The 26,513-nt window shown below is 35.4% G+C and overlaps 1 protein-coding gene across 1 annotated transcript in view; it reads right to left on the bottom strand.

Moving 5' to 3' along the window:
• Positions 1-7,501: 7,501 nt before the first annotated feature.
• The window catches only part of MEI4 (meiotic double-stranded break formation protein 4), a 70,410-nt gene continuing 51,398 nt past the window's right edge, over positions 7,502-26,513 (bottom strand). The window contains exon 6 of the mRNA XM_059843391.1: positions 7,502-8,220. Within this exon, the coding sequence (XP_059699374.1) occupies positions 7,972-8,220 (249 nt within the window). The 3' untranslated portion in view covers positions 7,502-7,971. The remainder of the gene's footprint in view (positions 8,221-26,513) is intronic.

Below are 26,513 nucleotides of genomic sequence, written 5' to 3' on the forward strand. Positions count from 1 at the left end.
TGAAGGATCATGCAAAAATAAAACAGGTAAGAAGACCTTGGAATTGTTTCATTTTAAAGGTGATCACACAATTTCAGAATTTCTTCCTTCTCATTTACTGCCAAACAAGTACAGTTAGCTGTCACTGTATGGGCTACCTAAGCAAGGCTGAAGACATGAGGGAAGGTGTTAACAGTAAGGGTAGATGTGGTATTGATGTGCAGTCTAGACACAGAACACAACAAAGCCTTTCAGCCATCAATATTGTCCCTTGTTAAAAATGAAAACCCTTAGTTTATTTCAAAATAGCCATAAGGGAACTTTGTGTGGAAGGGGATCATTAACTTAGCAGTGAAATGATTTGAGTACAACCTGCCTCCAGTACCTTTTTCAACTTTACTAAAAACTAATGAGTGGAAAAACCAGAAAGTGTCAAAAATAATTCTGGTGAGATACACAACTGGCACATATTTCTTTAACTTATTTGTTTCAGTTACTGCCTTAAGTGATTTTAATACTACAGCTACAATGTAAGTAGATTTTCTTTCTCATTTGGAGAAAAAACTAGAAATGCCAAACAGAAGCCTAAAGTTTTAGTCTGTTTACTTCTTACAGTTTGGGATGTCAGTTTTGGTTTATATAATGACTAGGAAGAAAAAAGTGAAGCTGAATATGCTGCTCAAGAGTATACATTAATGTCACACACTGGTGTTTGCAATCATACCTTAGTCCAACAAGGAATTTGTAGTAGTATCCATGTGGAACAGGCTTCCTTTGTGCTTCTATTAGTTTCTAATATATGAGTAGACTTTTGACAGCTCAGAGAGTACAATCTGTTTTCTGAAAAGTAGAATAAATTGCTGCACTAAAAACCTACCAAAAAATCTATTACATTCTAATGGTGGTGGCCTAACATTTAAAGTGTTGCATAGTTTCTCATAAATTCTCTCTAGTCACAAGAGCATTTTATATAAAAATAAAAAGAGGAAAACAAAGACTTCTTTGAAATAGCTGGCATGTTTGCCTTAAAAAAGTGCTAACAAGAAAAAAAATCAAACGGGGCATTAACAATTTACATTGCCTAGTTATGAGGAGTTCCTTGAATTTTACTTTTTTTTTTTACAAAACACACATGAAAACTTGCAACTGATTCTTTATTTAGGAAGCAGACTATGCTTAATTTTATAAAGAAGGCCTGTAGTGAATTACCTGGTAAGTGTCCAGGTGCCTGCCCTAGTGATCCAAACCCACTGGGGGAAACATTTTTCTTACTGACCGTGCTCCCTCCAGTCTACTAGCAAGGATCCTGAAAGGCATGATTTGTTCATGCTGCCTGGACCCATAGAAGGATGGGACACTGCTGAAGGATTTTAGAAAATTTCACTGGAGCTTGCACTTTCTGGGAGGTCTCATCGAAGTTTATCTTTCTGTTTCTTTTTCTCATCTCATTTTCATGTATTGTGAGTATAAGACAGACTCAGAGTAAAATTAATATGGGATTATCTCTGCCCTTAGAATTGTTTTTGTGGATGGCTACTAAAATAAATTGAAAGATCATCTGATAAACAGTTGTTTTTAAGGCCTGAAGAGCCTTGATCTTGATAGGACTCATTACCACATGACTAAGGAGTACCAGTGAGGTATCACTGAGGTACCAGTGAGGCATCTTGATATCCTGTAAAAGTCCTGAAAACACGTATTAAGAATTCCCATGTGCTGTCTTCTTTCCACCCTCATCCTACCCCTCCAAAAGAAAAAAAGTTGAAAGGAGTCAGTCTCTGAGAAAAATAGTAAGCGACAAGATTAATCTTCCATTCTTTCTTTTTCTGGCTCAAGATGTATTTCCCGATCTCTGGTTCAAAAGAAAAAGCTCAGAATACACCATGGCCAAAAGTAACAACTTTGCAGAAGGCAGAATGAAAAGCTGTAAAGGTCAGAAATGACCCGGTATCCTCATCAGGTAAAAAAAGGTGTAGTATAGAAGTGTGTTCACAGACATCTACGGTTGTTTACAGCTCTCCTTGTCAATTCCTTATGTCACAAAGAAAATACAGATTAGGCTGACACAATTTTTTCTTGCATTCAGCAGAAACATAAAGTAAATGCTTCACTAAAGCAATGAAGCACATTTATGTTGCAAGAAAAGAGATTAGGCTCTGTATTTGCCTTGTAATGGTACCTTTGCTTTTAATGTTTTATCTTCTTTCAGAACACAGTAGTCATTTACAGGAGTTTAAGCTTCTGTTGTTTTCTCCAGAGATTTTACTTCATAATATTCCTCTGACTGTACAAGCTCAGCTGAATACATCAGAGAGTACACTTATGAAATTCATAGGTGTCATCATGCTGGGGTCAGGGGAGGTCAGCTACTCTGGAGGACAGAAACGAATTTCAGTCTCCACAGGCTGGAAAGAAAGTCTTCAAAGAAGATAAGTAAATTCAGTAATTATAACTGCAAAAAAAAAAAAAATCCCTACACTCTGACAGAAGAAAACCAGAAACAGCAGCTAACAGAAGAAAGCAAGAAATTGCTGGGACATCTTAGAGGAGTAACCAGCATCACTGCTAAAATCTGTAGTGCGCAGTTTCTCCTGTGTGTGCCAGAGAAATTGTTAATGAATGCCTGGGTGCTGCTTTTTAAGCTACACCTACAGAACAGCTGAATTCTGTAAGGTGCCAGAATTGGCCTAAGTCACATGAATCACTAGGATTTATGAGAATAAGCAAAGAAAAAAGTTTGTTCCCTTTTAAAAAACCCCAAACAAAGATCTTGTCTTGAAATTATTTCTGTTCACTAGGGGATGTTACTGGTTTGCAGGGAATGTTTCCTTAAGTAAAATTTGAAAGACTGTCTCAAAGATGAACTCAAGCCTCGTAAGCAGGTGATATAAAAACAGTGTTCTTCTCAAGGATGAGCCTCTCTTCAGTATAACTATTTTAAGGATGGCATAACCCCTAAGAATTCAAGATGAATTTGAAATCAGCAAGTTTAGAAGAAACCATACTGAAAGAATGGCTTAATTAAAGCAAAGCTGTAAACTAACTTTCTTTGTTCAATTAAAGAAGCAGGTGCAGACTAAGTAAATTTACTTATATGCAAAACAGGAAAAACTAAAAGATAAAGAAGGTGAAAAAATTTACGTAATGGGGAGCTGATTTAATAAAGGCCTTAGTGAAACAGACCATCTGGATGAAGTTGCAGAAACTGTTGCAAATCAAGGCAATTAAGAACTGCAGAACAGAAAAAAACCCTTACTGGCATGTGACAGACTAAAAAGCCACAATCCAGGAAAGCTAGAAGTATATAGAAGCAAAAAATCAATAAAACTTTGAGTTCTAAAGGGAGGCATACATATATGGACAGCTGCTCAGGGAATGAAAACAAGCACAACAAACATCCTTTGCTTTTCCTGTATTTGTGCTTAGCATTATGAATAATTAAAAATACTTTAAAACTCACCCTTCTTTTTATTATTAAACTGAAATAGAGTACGATGCTAATGTTAATGTAGTCCTCTGATTTTATCTGACTGTAGTTTTTAACTACTTGTCTCTCAAGCTGATCACTGAGACTAGCACTTCAGGAAGGACCAATGCAAAGTGCCCAGCCTGGGAAGGAAGTCTCCTTTTCAGTGATACAGGCTGGGAGTTCCTGGCTGGACAGCATTTGTGCAGGCAAAGCTCTTGGGGGCCTTGGTGGGCAGTGACCTGACCGTGAGCCTGCAGTGCCTGTAGCAGTGATGAGAGCCAAGGGCATCCTGGGCTGTGCCAGCAGGAGCACAGTTTAAGGGAAGGGATTAGCTCCCTCTTACCAGCACCTGGTAATCTGCAGCTACACTGCTGCCCATTTTGGGCCACCAGTAAAAAGATGTGGATAAACTGAAGTGTATTCAGCACAAGGCTACTGAAACGCCTAGGGCTTGAGCATCTGTGCTGTCAGGGGGGGTTAAGGGAGCTGGGCCTGATCAGCTGGGAAGGAGATGGTTGCAGGGGGACCCTGAAAGGGGACAGATCCAAGCTCTGGGTGGTGAAAGGACCTAAGACACTGATCATAAATGAAGTAACTCTATACCGGTTCAGACTGCAGACAAAGGAACATTTTTTCAATGTGAAGACAGCCAAGCAAAAGAGCAGATGAAGGCTCCGTCTCCTAGTGGAGAGTTTTCAATACCTGACTGAACACTGAAATAGCAACAGACAACATTGATTTAACCAACATTGATTTGATCCCACAGCTAATGTTGATTGAAGCAGGAAGTTGAACTGGAGACCTTGAAGTCTCCTCCAACCCAAATTTTCCTATGATCCTTTGAACATCAACTAATGTTGCACCACAGTAAACTACAAACTGTATCAGAAAGTAATGCATAGATAATTGAATGAAAAACATATTATTACAGGATTAAAATAAGCTACAACTTCATTTTCACTGTTACCAACATATATAAGCAATAACTTCTAAAATCAATAAAGTATAAACAGATTACAAAAAAATTCCCAACCAAGTTTACAAAAACATTCTGAGACAGTCTACTTCAAAATCCCACCCACTGCTGCCATTTAGTAGGCAAGAAAAACTCTTCAGGGAATAGAACAGTCAATGAAGCAGCAGTAGAATAAAAATTTATTTTCTTTGTCTCATAATTTTTCTATTTTTGTAAAACAAGACACTCTACCACAAAATTCTTTTTAAAACAGATAGAGACAGGCATGAAAGTCACCCAGAAAGCTACAAATGTGGCAGAATATCTAATTATAAAATCATAAACTGGTTTTAGGCTACTAATAAATAAGCATTGGTAATTCAACCATATAAATATATAATTTAACTGTATGTGCTTATATATACATTTGTTTTTATAAGGCTGAACAATTTGCATTTGCAGAACAATAGCATTTTGCCAACATCTAAAGTACATGTATTTACAGACAAAGAGATGTGCAAGACAAAAGAAATATCCTTGGACTGTTCATTTTAAAACTCCAAGGGTAAATCATGTAAAACACTCCAGAGAACAATGACAGGTCAGACCAAATTATTTTCAGTGTTCCCTCTTTAAGTCCATGAGATGTTATGCTCAGCACATTGGACCTTGAGATCGTTCTTTTGAGACATGCAATAGTCTACACTCAGCAAAGACACTTTCTCCAGATTTGCTACTAATCTCTGGAGGCCTGAAGGGTAAAACTTGGGTATGGTCAAACCTACTTTGCAGGCAGGTTTCTTGTAACCTGGTTGCAAATCCTCCAGGGACTATCTCAGTCATCCTGGTAACTTCAAAACTAAAGACAGTGGTGTTTACTCAAATTACATCTAACAGTCATCAGATAAGAGCAGAAATTGTCTGAAGGGAAGGGATTTAAACTTAGGATTTCCTAAGTTTAACTCTAAAACACATAAGGTATCACAAATGTGGGGTTTAGTTTTCAGATTAAGACACCTAAATGCATGTTTGTAGTGGTGAGTTCCATACCTAAGCTCATGCTATCATCACTGTTCAGTTGTCTAAGCAGACACTTTCAAGTGACAGTGCCACTAAAGATGCTTCAGGGTATCAGAGGCATCTACATGAAGAGATGAAATGTGACACATGACTTAGAGAAGATCTGCAGTCCTTTGGGGTAGCAGCTAGATACCCAGACCAAAACACTTTGTTTCATAGATTAGATATCTTAACCACATGTTGATATCTAAATGCATTTTGCATCTTTGTACATATTTATCTTGAGGCAAGTCCCCTCTTAGTGAAAAATCTCCAAGAAACAAGAGAAAACAATCTAGCAAGTATTCTGATCACAGGGGTTATTGCCCACACCAAAGCTGAGGTGTTCATTAATGTGGTTCACTGCCCTATTTAATTCTGCACTAAGCAGATAAGGAGAGCCCAGCTGACCAGTTAACAGCACTTTTGCAGAGAGGTAAGTGTGTGCCTAGATTGCGGCAATGGCATCGCAAGGAGAACTCTCACTCTGCCTCAACACTTTCAAAGTGGTGCCACTGCTCCAAATCCCTGTCAGAGCGTGAGTGCCATGTAGTTGTGTCATCTCTGGATACAAAACCCTGTCTTTCTGTATGCTGTGAAAAAACACATTTCAAAAATCATGTCTCAAGTGAGCAGTTACTTCAAAATTCACCAAGGATGAACATATTTCCCAAAATATCCACCGCTTTTTCAGTGGCCCAGAGCGCTTACTGGTGAGAAAGCACTACGATCTGCAAAGAAGAAAATATGTGTCCCTTTTTGCCTGAATTGCTTTACTAACATCAAAAATTCGTTTTGCCAATCAATGAGCAAATATGGTATGCAATCTAGGGTTGAAACTTTTCTTTCAAATAACAGGCTTGAAACAATACACATTTTGCCATTATAGAGATGTCAGTATCCTTCTGCATTTTGTGTCTTTTGGTTGCATACTTATATTTGAATGAAGCTTTTTTGAAAAAAATAAAATAAAAATTATTATATGAATTAGATAATTGTTCATTTTGTTTATTCCTTTCCTTTCTGTTTTTGCAATCATGCTTTCAGTGCTGTGGAGGGAGACGGAAGAACTCATCCTCCACCAGAATGAAACAAACAAGGAAAGCAGCAACAAAAAGGGTACAGTTCCTGAGCGGCTACTAAACTTAAACACAGACTTATTTTCTTTGGTTTGGCTAAACTTATCTGATTTTTCTGATGTGACTAGTCAGAAATGCAAATCAAGCATTTCTGTTGGAAGAAAGTTAGCCAGAAGAAAGCATTAAACAAAGGTTACCATAGGACATATCAAACAGGAAGCTTAAGAAAGAGAACGGGGGCCAGTGTCTTAACTAAGAAACACTCTCTGGGGAGCCAATTCAGCATCAAAGATTTTAAATATCAATGTATTTTACATACATATAAAGCAGAGGTTTATTATAAAATACATGTATTCAAATTAACAAGATATTGGTGTTTCAGAGAATTTTCCTGACACAAAAATTTATTGACAAGTTCAAGGGGAAGAACGAGGACTACTGTTCAAAATGTTTTGCATTTATAATGAATATACACTTCTAGGAGACATAATAAAACTAAAATCTTGTTTATCTAACAGAAAAACAGAGCAATTCATTATAATTGCTATCCTTTAGATTTATCAAAGACTGTGGTTCAGTTAAGATATTGTTGAGCTCATACTTTAAAGACCCTTTAAGACAATTTATGTTAAAATATGTTACTTTAATTATTACTATGAATATAATACCATAAAAACCCCATTTAATATCAGATAATATGTAAATATACCAAGGGGAATTTTAGCAATATTCATTAATTTTGAACAGAAAGGTTTAAAATAACTATTAAATGAGTTACAGCTTTTCAGATTAGATCTCTGATATCATAACTCAGAGTGAATTAGGCCTATTGTACCTAAATTTGTGCATACACAAGTAAAGCCAAGCAGTATACAATGAATGTAAGAAATTTGTGAAACTGAGCACCAGATTTTATTTTGTTCAGGTAATGACTCATTTGATTATCAGTAACGAAGTCTGTCCTGTACAATTTTTTACTGAGAAGTTACCAAGTTTAAAATTAACATTTTTATTTCAACCAACCAGACACTGGCTTTAAAACACAGAGAGGCTACACAACTCTTAAAGGAGAGGCATTAGTCTCCTAGCTTGGAAGCTCTACACACATATTTTGACTGTACTTTAAAATTCAAAGTGTTTATTTTAAACAGCACCTGAAACAACTTTCTTTGTTCCATTTTCACTGTGTGGACAAACACCAACAGACTGTTTTCTATTACAAGAAACAGCATTTATTGAAAATGGCACCTGGATTATTACACTTTTTCTATATTCAGAATTGGAAATAACTTGCATTATCTCTGAAACTGCTGTAGAGAATAGTTGTTTAAAGTAAATGTTTTTCAATAAGGACAATATCACTGTCTAGCTCGAAAATTTTCCAATGCAATCCCACAAGAAATGCATAGTTAAAAAGTAGGCTGCTTGTTTTAATTAATTTGCATTTGACCTGAGTTCAAAAGAATACTCAGTCTCCACAAATATAAAGAAAACAAAGGGAATTCATCTGAGAGATGAAGAATAACTTGATCAAGGTTCTTCAAGAATTTGATTTTTTCTTCTCCATAGTCTAAGCTTGAAATGTTACCTTCTTCTGTCTCATTTTGAAGAAGTTGTTCCAGAATCATGCACAAAAGAAAGATATTCTCATACTGGGTGATGTCATACACAGACTGGGCCTGGGAATAAAGAAAAATCAGTACATAAGTAGAGTGTGAAAACATTTCTGCAGCTTAACATCTCAGATGACAGTTTAAGGAATACTGTCAAAATCTGCAGTATTATTTATATAATCAGTACACCTATACATTCAGTATAATTAGTTCTAAAAAATGTTTTCCTTTTTCTGGTAATAGTCAAACAATTAAGACTGCATCACACTAACGAACAAAAAGTCAACATAATCTCCTCTTCATGAGAGAGCTTGCTTTACCTAATATCCACAGGCTCTGACATACCATACTGATGTAAAGAAAAACAGCTACAATAACAGCTTTGTTTGTTTTGGGCATAGAATTAGAATTGGTGGATTTCTGAGAAATAGAATAAAAAGCAAAAAAGAATTTCTTACTCCTAAATATAGACACTCATCTATTCAAGTGACACCTCCAAAAAGCAAATTAAAAGTCCAAAATCTCAATCTCAATAGAAAATGCACAAGCCAGTTCTAAGCCACTTAAAGTAGAATATTCAGTTTGCCAAATAAGCTAGAACAAGGACACTGACCAAACTAAAAATTTTTTAAAACTCTTACAACTTTATCCAATATAAATTTACTTGTCCTATATCTAGAAACTGCAAATTTACACAGAAACTTTCTGTACATAGGAAATATCTGGTAAGACACAAACTTAAGCCTTGAAGAATTGTCTCTCTGGAATGAAATTCTGTGTCCTTAACAGCAAAATCTACTAATAATATGAGGTGACCTTGCTCTGAAAAAGGCTGCAATTACACTAGGTAGATGATCAGAACTGAAAGGTAAAATCATAGCTGCTAGAAAATTAATTATATATTTTAGAAAATGGACCAATAGCTCTAGCAAATCTAAAGAACTGTTTAGACCTGAGGTACAAAGCCAGATCAGTCATGGCTTCAACATGGGTCTATGAAAACACATCAAATCATTTTCCTCAGTCTAGATTACATACTGTAAGACTTTCCAAAGTGTGAAATCTATTATACAGTCATTGGTTTCACAAAAAAAAATATAAGTTTTTTTTGATTCCAAGAATTTGATTCTGGAATGTAAGAAAAAGACAGCATTTTATCTTCTCCAGCTAAAACTGAGGAAGATGTTGGCTCAGAGATTGCTCATTTTGTTTTCTGACATAGCAGTAATTAAGCCTAAAATCTGTCTTAAAGAACTCTGGGGTAATGGCTTTCAGATAGCCTCCCACCTCAGAGACAAAATGAAGACACCACTGTCATCCCGTTGCAAAGCCTCAATCTAGCAAAATAATGTTGCTGAGTTTTCCAGAAATCTTGAAATATAGGTTCATTACCAAAACATATCCCTAGCCTTACATACTCCTGTCTCTCTGGACACTGGTAAGAAACATGTACAGTTCAGAAGCTGCTGCTAAGAATTCAGTATTGACATTCTTCTTAGAACAGACAGCAAAAAATGAAAAAGTATTACATTATTTAATAAAAGCATATTAAGTATTTGCATATTTTTAAAGTTCAGTTCTGCCTATCAAACTGCCTAAATTGGGAAAACCTCCTGCCAAATCAAAGGTAATATGACAGCCTGTTTCTTCAAATATTGAACATCCAACACTAGGACAATCATGACTTTACACTGATTGCTTTGACTGTTAACTAATAGTGAGGAGCTAAATATATTTACTTTGCTTATTAGACTTAACTACCGCTTTCAAAGTTGAGAGAGTAGGTGTTATTAGTGATTTACTGAATTTCTGAAAAATAGATTATTCTAAAGCCCTACAAAGTCTGCTAAGACTTCACTGTAGGGGTCCTCTGACCAAACACAGGCACCAACAAGCTGAGACAGTTATCCCTTGTTCCTGTTTCATCAGATGCAGGGAAGCAAGGGGTGGCCCACAGTTGTTTATTGCCCTATATGCCCCAGGGTAGCAGCTGTAAGCCAGAAGGAGTACCTTACGTGTGCTATTAGATACCTGAGTTTTTGCAACTGAGTAGCTCCCAGGTTCCTTCAGCATGTAATTCATCCCACTCCAAACTAGAACCGCAGATATACCACATCCTAAAAGTCTTTACAATGATAAAGTGTGACCATACCCAGAAAAAAATGACTATGTAGAAACATAAATGGAAGTTCTATGCTCTTAGTTCCTGTAATTTGGAAATTAGATGTACAACATTACAAACAAAATTTCTTTGTTTGACTCTCAAGTGCTGGACTTGAAAATTCATTCTTTTTACGTGAGTAATCAATATAAAATGTTTTAGAAAGGCAAATTATGCTACTTTACTTACTCCCATAACCTCAGGCTCTTCCAAGCAGTTAAGCAGTTGTGTTATTTTCAGTGGGTCTTAAAAGGTGCAACTAATTGCAGCTTAGTAAACTATCTGATTATAGATAATAGAATCCACAAGTTAACTAATTAGCTTCCACTACAAATACTACTGCATTAAAGGAAAATTGCTTTAATCACACAGAACTGACATTGAAGAGAAAGGGTAAGTATGATAGCAAGGAGAAAGTATTTTTTGAGATAATTATTTTTCTGGAGACAAATGCACTTTGAAATATTACATTATATAACTGAGGGGGGAAAAATCAGTCTGCAGCATTTTCTGGCTTAAGGCTTATTATTAACTTTTCCAATCCACTTATTAATCTGAACAAAATGTGTCTCTATTTGTTTTGTTAGATGTCTTCTGTAGCACTGATTGATGCAACTACTACCAGTACAAATTTATGCTGCATAATTGATAATGGGATGCCTTTATTGTTCCCTAATGGTGCAGAGTCAGATAATAGGCCTATTAATCTTGCCCACCAATGTGCATGAGTGGGTAGCTGTGCACGCATGTGTACACACCAGAAACTTCAGAGGGTTGGTTCATCTAAAAAGCAAGTCTCATATATATATATATATACACACACATATATATATGTGTGTGTATATATATGTATGTATATGTGTATATATGTACACGTGTATATATATATGTATATATATGTGATATATGTGTGTGTATATATATATGTGTATCTATATATATATATGTACATGCACACATATATATATATATATGCTGCTATTCCAGAATATATTAATTCTAGTTTTAAGTAACTACAACACTAGCTCTGTTTTTCAGAATCAATTTTAAGATAATCAGACAGGTAAGCAATATGGATTTTGGACACTACACTTTATGAGATCAGTCCTCATCAATATATATAAACAAACATTTTAGGGTGAAATAATTAAAAAAGAATATTATATAAAATTGAGTTTTACGTAAGATTAAAACAAGGGTTACAAGGATCTCCTAGCTGGATCTGATGATCTGCTTACCAAAATTAATTGTATTCACACCACCAAGTTCAGTATGCAAGAAGTATCAAAATGTTTGGTTGAAATTAATTCTCCAAGCTTCTTCTACATTACACGGTGGCCACCTGGAAATGGACACCTATTTACTACATAATTTGAAAGCAGGGGAGAAGTTCTCTTACCTGTCTTCATTATAATCCTATCACAGTCAGTACTAATATGTTAAAAGAAACTGCTGTTTACCAGGTCCCTGGCCCTTTATTATAGTTCCTCTTTGCAAAACAACAGATCAGGGGCCCCGATCAAATTCCAAGCTGCTGCTGTCTTACTGGACAGATTTGGAGTCTTGGTAAATAAATTTGGAAACAGTTTCCTAATTGTACTTAGATTATTTTTGTTTTCTTGTCTTAATGGTTTATGCGCATTTATTTAATTTATTCAAACGCCATTAGTAACAGCAATATAAAGCAAGAAAATAAATGGAAGGAATTCTCTACAATTCTTAAGCCATATCACCAGCCACAAGTCATATTTCCAATGATGCAGTCTGTTGGGCCAGGGATTTTCCCATGCAGAAGGCTGATGACACTTTCTGAGTAGAGGCAAGTAAGTTTTATTCCTTTTACATCTCAAAGTATGTACAGAACAGAGACAATATTTTACCAGTGCAAAAAGAAATTAGATGAAAGAGAGTATGCTCATGGCAACTGCTTCCATGCAGCTCAGATGCTTATGGAGAAGTGTCAGCAACACCTGCATGCTCTCTGGAATATAGGAGGAATGGTACTAATTTGGGAAGACTTCTTTTTTTTTTGGTTTAGAACAGAAGATTTGAATGCTGAAAATTCTGACAAAATGAAAACAATTAAAACTAATTTTGAAGCACCATTATGTTTGATTAGAGACAAAAATCTTCCCTTCTTTTCTATCTCTATAATTAACAAACATCTATTTAGGCTTTTTAAGTCCCATGGCAATACCAAGTTTAAATATATGTTTCAACCAATAGTTCTACACAACAAAATCCTATATGAAACACTGACATACCAATGTAAACTTTATTCAAACTGGAAAGAAAAGTTAGAAAGTCATAAAAATGACACTTCTATATAGTTATTTTAGCAGAAAAGTATTCTGCCCAGATCTCCCCAGCCCATCATATCGTTACAGTTTTGCTTCTTGTAATTTTTACCGAGCAAGTTTTGCCTCTTCCATTTCTTGGCAAATCTCTACTATTAACCAGGGATATAACTTTTCATGCTAGCAAAGTGTCTTTTTATGTTTCAAGAAATTCTAAGTAAAATTTCACTGGAACATCAAATGGTAAAAGGTAGTATTTCTCCTCTTTTACATGCATATTTTTCAGAGAAGCATAAAGGGTAGACCAAAATACACAATAAGAATTGCTACAGCTTGGCTAGTTTTGCCTTCCAATGGAAGCACAGGCAGCAGGAATTGTAGTAGCACCAGCTCCTGGGCTGTGACTACTTAGTTAAGGAGCATGAAGGATAGAAAAGAACCAAATCTGCCACCAAGCCATTTCCAGGAAAAATCCCCCATGGCCTGTCTGTCCCCTCCTCTGGCAAGGAAATATAGCCAAAGCTCCTAGAACTTTTCCAGAGAAGGTAGAAACAAAGGGCATACATTTCTCTTGACACAGCTTATACCAATGAACAGCATCTCAGCAAACAGCCCCAGTGCCCCTTACTTCCTTGCAGGTGGTTACTGAAGGCAAGTACACATGTAGACTGGATTCTGGGCAAGAAAATTAAAATTCATGGGCCAGGAAGCCACAGAGCAAGTGGAAGCTCATGTCTCACATGAACATGGGAGTTACCAAAAACACTTGAAATGTCTGAAGAGGAGCAAGCCTGAGAGAAAATCCCTGAGCTTGATTTACATGTTTCTAGAGACATTCAGTTCAGGGTGTGCTGTTTAGTAGACGATTATCCCAACTCTTTTTGTTGTTTCATTTTATTTGCTGCCTTGTCCTTCTGGTAAGAGGGAATGCTCCATGTAGAACTAACAGGAGAGACTGAAACTAAACAAAAAGAAAGTGACATACTAAATGCAGTCACTGATGCTCACCTAAATTAAAAACTTATTTCTGTGCTCACTATGCCTGCATATAGGAGGGAGACCAAAATGGTTTTCTGTATTTTAACACTACAGTTCTAATGAGTATACAATTATAATTACAAGTTCCTAAATGGAGCAATTTTTGACAGCATCACCTTCTGAGAAAAATGTTTCTAAATCAGCATAATGAAAAACAAGAAAAAAGTGACTGAGTGGAAACTCTATCAACAAATGGTCACCATTTGGTAAATTTTGTGTTTATGAAGGGAATACTGAAAACCTAAGTTTTCAGTAGAATCAACACTGTTTTACTCTACTCATTCAGTCTAGGTCAGAGGTTAATGGAAATATGTTTCAAGAATCACTGAATTGTTTCCTCAAGTCAATACATTCTCATTTTATGAATAAAAAAGATTAATTCTCACAGGGAATTCTGTTCTTGACCCTTCAGTTTTCTTTGAGAAATCCCTCTCCAGGTTACTTATTGCTGTGTTCAAATGCTAAATACAAGAGAAACATTTTTCAGAGTACAGTTAAGACCATTTGGATAGTAGGCATTTTATTTCAAAACAAGTCAGAAATTATCTTAAGTGGATGGTCTGTAAATAATCTCTGATCATTAAAACTTACAAACCCAACAATATCCACACTATAGGAAATCACAGTAGGATAAAAGAGATTATATATAATTGTTGTTTAATGTTTAAATAACATGCAGATATGCATCTTTAAAATATTTAAGGCAGGCACGCATGAAAGTCTTTACTAAAAATATTTTTGTTCTGTTTCAAGTACTACTGTGTTAAGATAAAGGGTAATACCAAATTGTCATGATGTAGGGTTCAGTTTTTAGCTGATTAGCTTGTCTCTTTAGGAGCTTTTTGTTTCATGATTTGAAATGCCTATTTCTTGAACAACCCTCCCAATAATCATAATCCTCATAACCATGTCAATTTTTCACATGCCAAGTAAATTCAAACCAATATAGGAACTCTTTCAGTATCTCAAGCAAAATTAATATAATGTGAAATTCCTTATTTAAATTCATGCTCTCACAGCCCAAATCTTCAAAATATTATTCATCTTTTATTCCATCGGTTCTGAAGTTCTATTTCTGTCTTTACTCATGCTGAATATCACTTTATTCTCAAGTAGATTCCTCAGTTTCAACTATTCTGCTTGCAGATCAAGATCAAATGTGACTGCAGAAAGGGTCAAGGAACTACCAACAGTTAAATTCCAGAGGAGAGACCATCAGCTAAACTCTTAGAACAATTTTATCTACAGCATGTGCAGTCACGAGTCCTGAGTAAGACACTGCCGACAACACTTTAGAATCCCGGCCAGCCTCATGCTAGAGAGCTTTCAGAAGCAACAGTAAGAATCTTGCAAAAATAGTATCTGTCCAGACATAATTGTTAGGCATACCCTGGAAAATACTTTTGATAGAATTTAAAGTGTTTATTCTCTGCTATCTCCCAAGGGGTAGATACTTATATCCCTGAGGCATCTATGCATTGTGCCTCTTGCACGCATCACTTAGCAGGGTCATCTGTTACTAACTCTTAGTGCGACACACTGAATTACAAGAAATTCCCAAGACATCTTAAGCTATAGAATTCTTATCTAGTAATACAATTTCCACAACATAGTGTAAAAAATTAAATATGTCAGCAGCAGAGCACTGACGTTTCCATTTTGGCGTAAGAATCACAACTGCCTTGCAAGTAACATAAAACACAGAAAGCTTTAAAAACCAAATTTTAATCCCCTTTATTCAATTAAAGAAACCTAAAATATAAGTCAAAGTTATCTCATTTCTATGAAAAAGTATGAATCTGTGAACCTTCTTAGGATAATGGGAACTTATAAACACATTTTATTGTAATCTACAAGGCATATACTTCAAATCTGGCTTATCACATATGTTATTTTTGAAATTTATTCTAAAACTATAAAAATTAATTCTTCACAAATTGCAGCATGTGAAATATATTGGTTTGATTTTGGTTTTGTATTTTTTTTTTCATAAAAGAAACTGAAATAAAGATTGTGAATATATCTTGTTATTGTGTGGGTCCTTCCAAATTAAATGCCTACTTAAGAATATTTCTAACTTGGAAATGAAATTATAGGATACAAAGTCCCTATTAGGAGAAAGCAATCAACTAAACAATCTAATGAAATTTTTCAGTTATTAACTTCAGTAATAGAGAAAGGGCTTTTCTGTGGTTTGTGTTTTTGGAGGACTTGCCTACTTACAAGTGTAAGAGTACTATATGAAATAACCATATTTGAAATAACAGACACTGTTTGTTGACATAAGAAATTAAGTTCTCATCCTGCAAGAAGTGTTGTAAGTACAGCAAGGCCAGTGCTCTAAGCAGGTCTGGAAAAGAAACATATATATGAAATTTTTAAAGGTAATAGAACATTAAGGTAATAAGATTAAGTTTTGAATAAAGCAATAATAAAAATTCCTCCATTAATTAAAATCACATTAGGAAGCAATGGATTGCTGAAAAATACAGCTGCATTAGTTTCAAAAGATTTGATAGTTTACCTCTTTTAGAAAATGCTCTGAAAATAAAATCACTTTGCTTTAGTGACTCTAGCACTGGGCAGGCAACCCTGACAATAATGCAAGAGATAAATTTATTTGTACTGAATTATAATTAATTAATTTTTGAAAAGATTTTTTTCAACCTGTTTTTCATCTCATAAGGCTTTTTTCCCCTAAAAGCATGATAATATTGCCTCACATAGAGCTTGACTTCCTAAAATTATCTCTTCCAATGCTAGGGATGGAAAGAATCAACTGAACCTAGCAAGTGGCAGATGGTTGGTGCAAGGACAAACTGAGGCAGAAGGCTGTCTCAGAACGTGCCCTTGAAGTACTTGCCACAGCACACTGTGAAAGCTGAAAGCTTGTATGGGGTGAAAGAAAAGTAAACAGTTGTATGACAGTGAAATCCACAGATACGCATAATAGATCCGTCAATCAATCAATCACTCTTCACCTGGAATAGCACAAATAGATGGATACTGGGAGAGAATTTTTGAAAACATCTCCAAATTCTTCTCAACATGTACTGTAAGCACAGTGAGAGGCAGAATGGCCATTCCCATGTTTTTCTATCTCTCAGTTTAATTGTCTGCCCCACCCTCTAGTAACTTACATTAACTTACCCTGAAGTAAGTTACTTCAGAGAAGAAAATCTTCTCTTTTCTAGTTTGCAGCTCTAAAAGCTTACAATCGGTGGCTCTACCTGCATCCCCCTTCATTTTCAATGAGATCAGTCCTTGGTCCAAAGCCAGAGACAGAATCCACCATTCCAGGTTCAAAATCATAAAGAAAAACAGCCCAAACATAAGCAAACCTAGGTGGTTTTGGACTACCTGAGAACAAATGTGTGTTTGATGCTTATATTTATCCGCTGCAGAACAGAAAATCCAGGAAAAAAAACAAGACAAAACAAAACTCTTAAGGAGCAAGAGGAGTCATTCTAGGCATTGCCCTGTGCGAGGAAAAAGATAAGCCTGGCTGGAACATAAGAATAATGTTTGTAAGAAAAAGAAGTTGACATCTGCTTTCTGAATCCCTTTCATACAAGGAATCTAAGCCTCTGTATAATTTGAATAGATAAAAAATGATACTGCTAAAGAGGACAGGTTTCCTTCTCATTATGCAGTTATTCTTCATCTTCCATAATTAGAGGCTTAATATTCTATAACTGTTCAAGGCAATATTTAACTTAAACCAAACTTTGATTTAGGAAAAAGTGTTTAAGCTATGTATTTATCTTTCCTCTTGTTTAAGAAAAAATCTTGTATTTATTGTATAGATAAAAAATCTTCAGGAAAGTGTTTATATTACACATATATATGTTTCCTCAAACTATTCTCCTCAAATGGGTTAATAGATATAATAGATATATACTAAAATATAGACATAACTGAAACAAGACAACAATGGTTTTTCAGTGATTCTATCATCTGTCTTAAACACCCATATTCCACTACAATTATGTCAACAAATCCCATAACAATCTCTGAATTTTCAAAGAATATCACGAGAGTCTTCCAAACTTTAAGGGTAAAACTCAAGAGACGTAGGAGATATGGAAGACTCGCAACATCATTTCATATACATTTGACAGGGTTGACAAGAAGTGTTATCTTTCTTCTTTATTGTATTTTAAACTATGTGGAAGATGTCTGTAGAATAAATCTTGAGTGGGTTAATCAAATTTAACAACATGAAAATATTGCTTATACAGCTTAAAGATGTGAGAAATTAGAGATTCAACATTTATTTAATTGAAAATCAAATAAAATATAAAATGTCATGAAATCATGAGAACACCACACTGTATCTAAAAGTTTGCATACATGCATCAAAACTTAATTTTGGAAGGAATTAGACCTTTTGATGAAAAACATAAAACGGAAAATGGAACAGATTGCTATCTACATTTTTTTTAGGCTTTACAGAAACCAGATGGGTATGACTGTAAGCAAATATGGTTTTGCTTTCACATTTTACTTTCCCTTTAATTATCTGGTAGACTCTTCTGGAGTAGACTCTTCTGGAAAGATCCAAACAGAGAAGTTGTCTAGACAACTTTACTTTTTAAAATTTGTTTGTTTGTTTATTTTAGCTGCTTAGCATCACAGTAGCGTAAAAAGACAAGTTTTTAAGAGCTCCAGAGCAGCAGTTTAGAACATGTGAGTGTCATGATGCTGGAAAGCAGTGATATGCAGTGCAAGATTAGCCTTCTAAAGTTCAGCATGCCAGCAGTAAGTCTAAAGACAGTTACACTTAGAAAGATCCTTTTGAAACTGAAAATCTGTAACTTGTGTGAAAATTGCAGCACCCTGACAGAACACAAAAAAAGCAGAGTAAACGTGAAACGGATTAAATTCTAAATTGACCATCAGAAGCCAACTAGTTTTTCTAGCTTTGAAGAAGAAAATATAAGAAATACACAGGAATGATTATCTAAAGGAAAATGCTTATAATTCTAAAATTTATGATATCAGGTGAAACAAATAATGAAAGAATTATTGAAGAAAGTTCCATGCTCTGAGTTCCACTATATAGTAAAATTTGCTAGGTTATACCAAGTCCAAGGGCTTCCTTTTCATAAAACTGGAATAGTTTGACTTTCATTCGAAGTAGTCTGGGGAAAGTTGTCTGCTATGCAAGTAAGAGTTTCTACATGGCCAACCTGTCACCTGGATGATTCTGTAAATCTCAGATATGTAGGCTGACAAAGGTACAACTGGGCTTGACTAAAGGAAAATGTCTTAAAGAGTGCAGAGTCAAGCCAACACCACTATTTTCAGTGAGCACAGAGTTGTTTATAGCAGGCCTCATTCCTTGTACTAGGAAAGATATTATCAAGAAAGGAAACTGGGAATGGAAGGGCTTGAAATGACCTAGAGGAAAGCAAAAGAAAATTCAGGAAGATTTACATAGCAAGAGAAGCATGTGATTTCTTGCTCTGGTGTAATTTCTTATGCCAAAGCTTCAACACAGTAAAACTAACTAGAATTGAAAAGTAGTGGGGAACTGCAGATTTTTTTATTCTTCACAGAACCTGTTGTAAGGATAATGTTCTGAGATTCAACTGGATACATTAGAGCTGAATACCCTAGCAAAAATACAGATGATTTTATCAAATGACTCTGCTAAGACAAATATTTAAGGGGAAAAAAGCTAAAAATGAGCAGAAGAGCACTCTTTTGCACTGAGTCACCCAAAAGAAGTCTATTACAACCAAACTACAGAAATATTATAGAAGTTTAAAGCAATTAAATTTGAATCAGGAGCATTAATTCTGGAAAAAATCACAACCAGAGGAAAACCAACTCAACTGGAGCTCAAAGTACATTCAAAGTCAAAAAGGATCTGAACGAAGCCCACTGAAACAACACCTGACTTGAGAAATCTAGAAGACAGTGTTTTAGGTAAGTGACTGAGGTGTCTGGTGGATTTGTTACAGAAAGCTGACATAACTTTACCGGTAGGAGCCCTTATGGGACCGTGATAACAGTGAGTAAGCTAAAGTTTCCAGAAACACATCGTCATTCATGTGAATATGGTATGACAACTTCATAAAAGAAATGTCATAGTACTGAAGAAAACCAGAATAACACTAGAGAGTAACATAAACAATGGCAGCAAAAGAACAGCATGTCAGGGATGCCACTGGAAGTCAAGAACATACTTGCACCTGTTGGAACTGAATTTTAGAATGACTTGGGTTGGAAGGGACCTTAAAGAAAACCTAGTTCTAGTTATTTATTAAAAAAAAGGAGTTGAAATTCACCTTTCAGCTAAGGCTGTGATTTCCTCTGACGGCCTGAACCAATGATAATATTACATGGACTGCATATGAAAACCTCCCCTGTCTTCCTTAGCAGCTACAAACTGCTCTGCCATTCCTTTCCATGCTTCACTCCCATCAACATCCTTTCGGCTTTTCTCTATTTTTTCCATCCTCTATCTCTAGAAAATTGAAGACAAATGTCCCACTGGCATGGCCATGAATCTGGGCCATGTCTCTGAAAAAATCTGGACAAAATACAACTTTTTTTAAATTTGAACTTCCCACAAAAACATGATTTGGGGGGAAAAATGGAAAAGTGGAAAATAAGCAAATCATCAACCTGAAGAAAAAGATACAAATGTCTTCACATTCACTACAAAACCATGGATGTTTTGAAAGGGACTGGACTAGCAAAATAATTAGCACTATGTAAAATTCTGCAAGCTGCTTCCATGGAAAGCTGAGTTTTAAAAATGAAATTAGGATATGATATTTACCTGAACAATTTCAAGGCTTAATAGAGTTTCAAGAAGGTTACAGAAAACAGTCCCTAATACTCACCACCATTAAGACAGCATATGACCTTTTGTGTAAAACAAAAAATAGCATCAGTCTACCACAATAAAGATAATCCACATTCAGTAAATATTCTCAGAGAGAACTCTGGTCTTTCTGCAATTGCCAGCACCCTTGTCAGGTTTACTGTGCATCAGAATGCAATGTTAGCTACAACATAGTATTTATTAAAAAATTGGCCTGAAAAGATTAGAAAAATTTTAACATTTCAGAGGATGACTAGCCTTTCAAAAAGATAACTCAGCTTCAGTTTGGGAGAGGTTTGGGGTTTTTTAATTAAATGATCTGGAACAAGAAATAAAGCATGTTCCTAACTATGGATCAGACGGAAGAATTCAAAATACCTCTAGTTATTTTACATACCACATTATTTACAATCAGGTAATAATTACCAGTAGGCAATACATACAAGAATTTAGCAAAGCTTTTTAAGAGCCTTTAGGAATACAATTCTTTCCTCTTTGCTGTAAATTTAATGCAATTTAACATAATTGCTTCATTTATCAAACAAGACTTAAATCATGTGAAAGATATTAAAAGATCATATTAACAAGTCATACTAATCACACAGGCCACCTAGCTCTTCAAAAGTATTTCAGATGACTGCAGGAATACATTAACACAAACATGACAGAAAATCATTAGAGACTGACTCATTTAAAGAGGAGAGAAGAAACAAAATCAAATCCTGTCTGAATTGAGGTACAGTATTATCTTTGGTATGCTGTAACTAACTACCAAATTTCTAGTTTTTAGAAGGTCTGGACTATCTGGCATAGCAATTGTAGCATTACAAATGAGTGAAAGACATCAGCTGCAGTATAAAGAAACCCTCCTATTTTAAAGGAGGGTTTCAAACTTCAAACTTCTTTTATTAAAAAAAAAGTCACTATTCTTGTGCTTTTGTGGAGAATATATATGCACAGGGAAAACTTCTGGGATAATACAGCAACTTGCAGAGTGAACAAATAAGAAAGAGAATACTGTTACATTTTTATAGCTCTAAGGTAGCCATGCAATTAATTCCTTCAAGATTCCCTGATGACAGTGAATTAGCCAATAGGGAACTCATGCTTCGACTGTTTCTGCTACTGAATTTAACTCATTCAAATTGAATTAAGGTTCTTCTACGCCATATGGACACATAGTCATTTATTTAGTAAAGCTTTTAAGCTTTCCAGTCTGAAATGTAAAAATTTCTCATTTGGTTTTGTCCCAGTTCCATCTCTCTTTCTTAATACTCTGTATTTTATATTCCCTATTGGAGAGGGAGGAGATAGGATTATCACCATATAGAACTATAGCTCATTAAATGTTCTTTTTGGTTCTCAATCCTCTAGACAATACGAATTTAAACACTTTGACTTTCTTCACCCAAAATGGTTAATTAGTCTCCTTCCACCTACTGTTCCCTCAGTGGGATCTTAGTCTAGTGTTCAGCAAGGTCAACATTGAACCATTACTACTCTGTCTGTTACTTAACTTTTCCATGAAACCTTGTCAACTGCTATATTCTCTTTCTAGTATAAAATATGACCTATGATTTGTTCCAAACACTTCTGCCCCCAAGTGACACAGGATTTAGCAACAAGAAGGAAATACATTTTGGTATTTTTTTTCCCAACCCAGTATTTGAATGTCTAAGATTCTATCAGAGTTATCAACTCAAATACTCATGTGCAGATGAAGGAACTTAGTATCTTAATTTTAATTCCACTGTCTTTTAGAAAAGAAAAAGAAAAGGCAAAAATCTTAGCTGAAGAACCTTCTTTACATTTATAGGAACTTGCACTTGTTTTTAGGATCAGAAGAGAACTTAACCTGTTGTGAAAGATCTTAATGAGCATCATTTCTTGAAAGGGGCAAAGTTAACAGCAGGTCCAGGTGACAATATGAAAAATGAAATGGAACCACTTCTGGCTGTGATAATACAAATGTACACACAAAGATATAGAGTAAATGCAATTCTTAAAATAAGGGATTATAGTCAAAATTGGAAAAAGGAATAAATAATAAGAGGAATATATTAGGCCTCTTGGGTCTACTGCAATCTGAGAGTAGGTATCTTTTCTTGAGTTTGGTAACTTTTCTTGAGTTAGGCTGTCATGTGGGTGATGGTAACACCATTATTTAACGGGACCCAACTCTGGCTGTACGTGTGGGACAGTGAAGAAGGATAGCCCCACTAACTATGATGCACAGAAGTGGATTCCTCTGAAAAGTAACTGTCATTAGGGCAAGGGATCTTAATATGGTTCTAAAATCTTTAGTGAAAAGAAATATCTCATCTACTCTATCATTTGAAAGAATGAATTAGCTAAAGGTAGATGACCATAGAGAAAGGCATTTTTCTAGGTAAGTATGGAGACTTGAACTTGAAGCTACTCCTTATGAAAACTGTACAACACCTTGCTTGACAGGGAATATCAACCCAACCACTGCTGTCTATAACATCCATATGATGAATGAATAAACCTTGGACGAAAAACTCATGAAGGCATTACACAAACATTGGTCTGCCCATTGAGGGAGTTTAGGCAGAACTTTAAATTTGCATAAGTACCTTAATAACTATCTAGAGAAAGTGATGGTGTAAATCAGGGCAACTTCTTCCCAATTTCAATGTCATGCTTCTGGTCTTATGCCTAGAACTTAACTTTTATTCACATTTATATTCCACTTGTTTCCAAGCAGACACAGAAATATCAACAAATGAAATGAAAAGTAAATCATTCCTTCACCCAAATGAAATGAAAAGTAAATCAACCTATGTTGATTTTTTTTTTTTTTTGATTTTGGCTGGTTGGTTGGTTTGGGGTTTTTTGTTGGTTTTGCTTTGTTTTTGTTTAATTTATCTATTAATTACATAGGTTGAAACTGGAGATTTTTATGACATTGCCAAATTTAAAATAGTCATGTAAACAGGAAGATATTCTGGCCAATATCTGGTGACAAAGGAAGCATTCTAGACATGGATGTACAGCGATCTTATGATCAAATCAGAATGAATGGCAGGCTGAAAGGCCTCAGGGATCAACCTGGGAAATAACACGTAAGCTCCTCCCAGAAGCATACAGAGTATACACATGCTGAACAGTACAATACCACCTCACGACTTTCATGAGGATGACAACTAATTTTCTAAAAGGATTTGTGTTGCTTTTCCTATGCTCTCACTTAGTAAGTGACTGAAAAAAGGAAGGAGGCAGAATCCCATGCTTGTGGGAAGTCAGAGCTTACAAAAGGAAGTCAGTTGTGTCATCAAGAGGAGCATAACAAGTCTGAAGACATGGGAGCTTTGAAATACTACCAAATCCCCAAGCCAGCTGGTCTAGCCTGGGGTTGTCTGAAAGAATTCAAGCAATTCCAAAGGTAGCTCTTCTGATATACCACAATCTTGAAATAGTAATAATGAAGTAATGCCAGACACAGTACACGCATCTCTTGCTGAAACATGAAATTAAAGACTTTTTTCTGGATAAAGTCAGTGCCTTTTGCTGCCTTTCTTTGGTTTCATTGGAGGTGAATGACAGAGTTGCTACTAACAGCAGAAATTGTGCAAAGCTTCACGAATTCTTTTCCTTAACACTGAAAATAGGCAGTAGATCCTGAAAAGTCAGCTTTCTGCCTTCACTCCTCAGTTGGGAATCATCATTGTTTGGCACAAACATCTTTCATTTCACAGCTCTTTTTGAACATTAAGTTCATACTGCCTGACTTAAGACACTGCCTTTTTGTCAAGCAAAAGTGCACAATAGCAAAAAAGGTGAACTATATTTGGCGATTAGCAGGACTGTAAGAATTAGGAAATTCAGACAGTCAAAAGAACATTCTTTTAAACCAATGTTTTCTCATCGCATTTGTATCAAAAAAAGGAAAAAAAAGCTTAACAGATCAGGTGGGTAATCCACATGCATTGCTTCTTTCAAAGGTGGGAGACTACTGTGATGATGGAAATGATCTGATCATCCCATCCTTGCCAACGGGTATCCCCTTCTCCTTCTGAAAAACCACAACAGTCTTGGAAACACCCAGAAACACTTTTTTTTTTTCAAAAAAAATTTCCATTTTTTAAATTCTTTAGTACATTTAGGACTCCTTTTTTTAAATTGTAGCATCCTCTAACAGTTTCTGAGAACAAGATATATGTTAGAATCTCAGTGCTTTCAGAATTTACTCTTCAAATTCAGCCCTTAGGATCCATTAGATGTGGATTCTCAGAGAAGGAGGATCACAAAGTATTGGCTGAATTAGATCACAAAGTATTGGCTGAAAATTCTGCCTTAGAGAGAAGCACATCTGCAGTGATATCAACAGCCAAAAGGTGGCTGTTATCAACAGATAAGAGGTGAATAAGGAAGAAAGATTACAGAGAAGTAGTTCATATGACAAGAATTTTTATGGAATATTCACACAAATAATGTAGCTAGAATGTTCTTGTGCAGGAAGATCTGAAGATCAGGAAAGAAAATATACTAGATATTTAACAAAGGTGTCTTTCTCAGATGCAGGGATTTTTCTTACCTTCAAATTTCAATTTAGTTCTTGCACAATGATAAAGGGCAGGGAAAGATACTCAGTTTCTCTTCTTTGTATCATACACTGGTTTATATACTTCTGTTACTCTCACTTGCTTGCTCTTTAAGTCATAATCTTTGGTTCTCTCAGAATCAAGGATTTTACAAGTCTCTAAATATGTTGTGTTTATCCAAAACTCTAGTCTGTTATGTAGTTTCTGAGAGGACATTATCACATGACCAATTTTGCTGCCACTCAGCCTTTATATCTTTACTTGTTTCTCTTAAAACCTTAATAAATGTTTCAGAACAGTTGCTCTGCATTGGAACAATATCTATAACCCTATTTTCTGCACTCAGTTAATGACATTAAAGAACCAGCTCTTGAGGGTTAAACAAAATAATAATTCATTACATTAATGAATAAAAATTACAGTAACCACAATCCTCAAAATTTAAATTTACAATAGCTAGCACCACCTTGCTACCTTAATTGATTTAAGAATAATGACAAAATACTTGGTGTGGTTTTGCTGCTCTAGCATGCAGTATGATTTATCATAGGATTTAAAACTGTGCTTAATTGCATAATAAGTGACAGCAATATGTGCAACAAGTTTTTATTAATATCACTGCCTGTCATACTTCATATTGAAAACAATCTACATTGGCTCACCTATAAATTGAACTTGCAACACAGGCCTACTTCACACTGAGTAGCACATTAGTATTCTACACAGACTCTAATTGCCCTTCTACTGCTTTTATAATACTCATGTTTTGAAACGCTCTCCTTGCATTTATATTAAAAGCATTTGAAAAGACAGTCATTGAGTGGTGGGAATAATTTTGTAGGAACACAGGAACATTTTTTAGATTTATTTTGACTTTGTGCATGTCTGAAAGTATTTCTTTGCTATTTGTTTTTAGAAAGAAGTTAACTATTTCATGTACAGTGATTACTCCAGTAACTGCAGTATCCACTGCAGAGACAATCAAGCTCAACACTGTTTTAGAAAGACATAGCATGATAGCAACATGATTAGAGCATACTGACACAGATGATTAAGAGACTTATGCAAATTCATAATCTGTTCTAAGAATGAACTCTGGACGTTAACATGGTTTGAAGGCAAATTAAAGAGGGGAAAATGCAATACAAATGATCTGTAAGAAAATTAGCATAGCACAATACTTAAGGATAGTTTTGGTGAGAAACTGTGAGATAGTCAGATTGGGTGTCCTGGTTTAGAATGGTATTCTCCAATTTAGTGTTCCCACTGAAACCACGCTGCGACTTGCTCCCCCTCTACCCCTCCCCTTTGGAGGGCTGGAGAGGGGAACTGGAGGCACAAACACTAGAGATCATGGTTCAAGGGAAGAGCAACTCACTGGAAATAGCAAGGAGATAAGAAAATGAACAGTAACAGCAACAATACTAATGACAGAGTGGACAGAAGAGAGGGGAATGATT

The sequence above is a fragment of the Haemorhous mexicanus genome, chromosome 3, assembly GCF_027477595.1.
Source record: "Haemorhous mexicanus isolate bHaeMex1 chromosome 3, bHaeMex1.pri, whole genome shotgun sequence".
Classification (NCBI taxonomy): Eukaryota; Metazoa; Chordata; class Aves; order Passeriformes; family Fringillidae; genus Haemorhous; species Haemorhous mexicanus.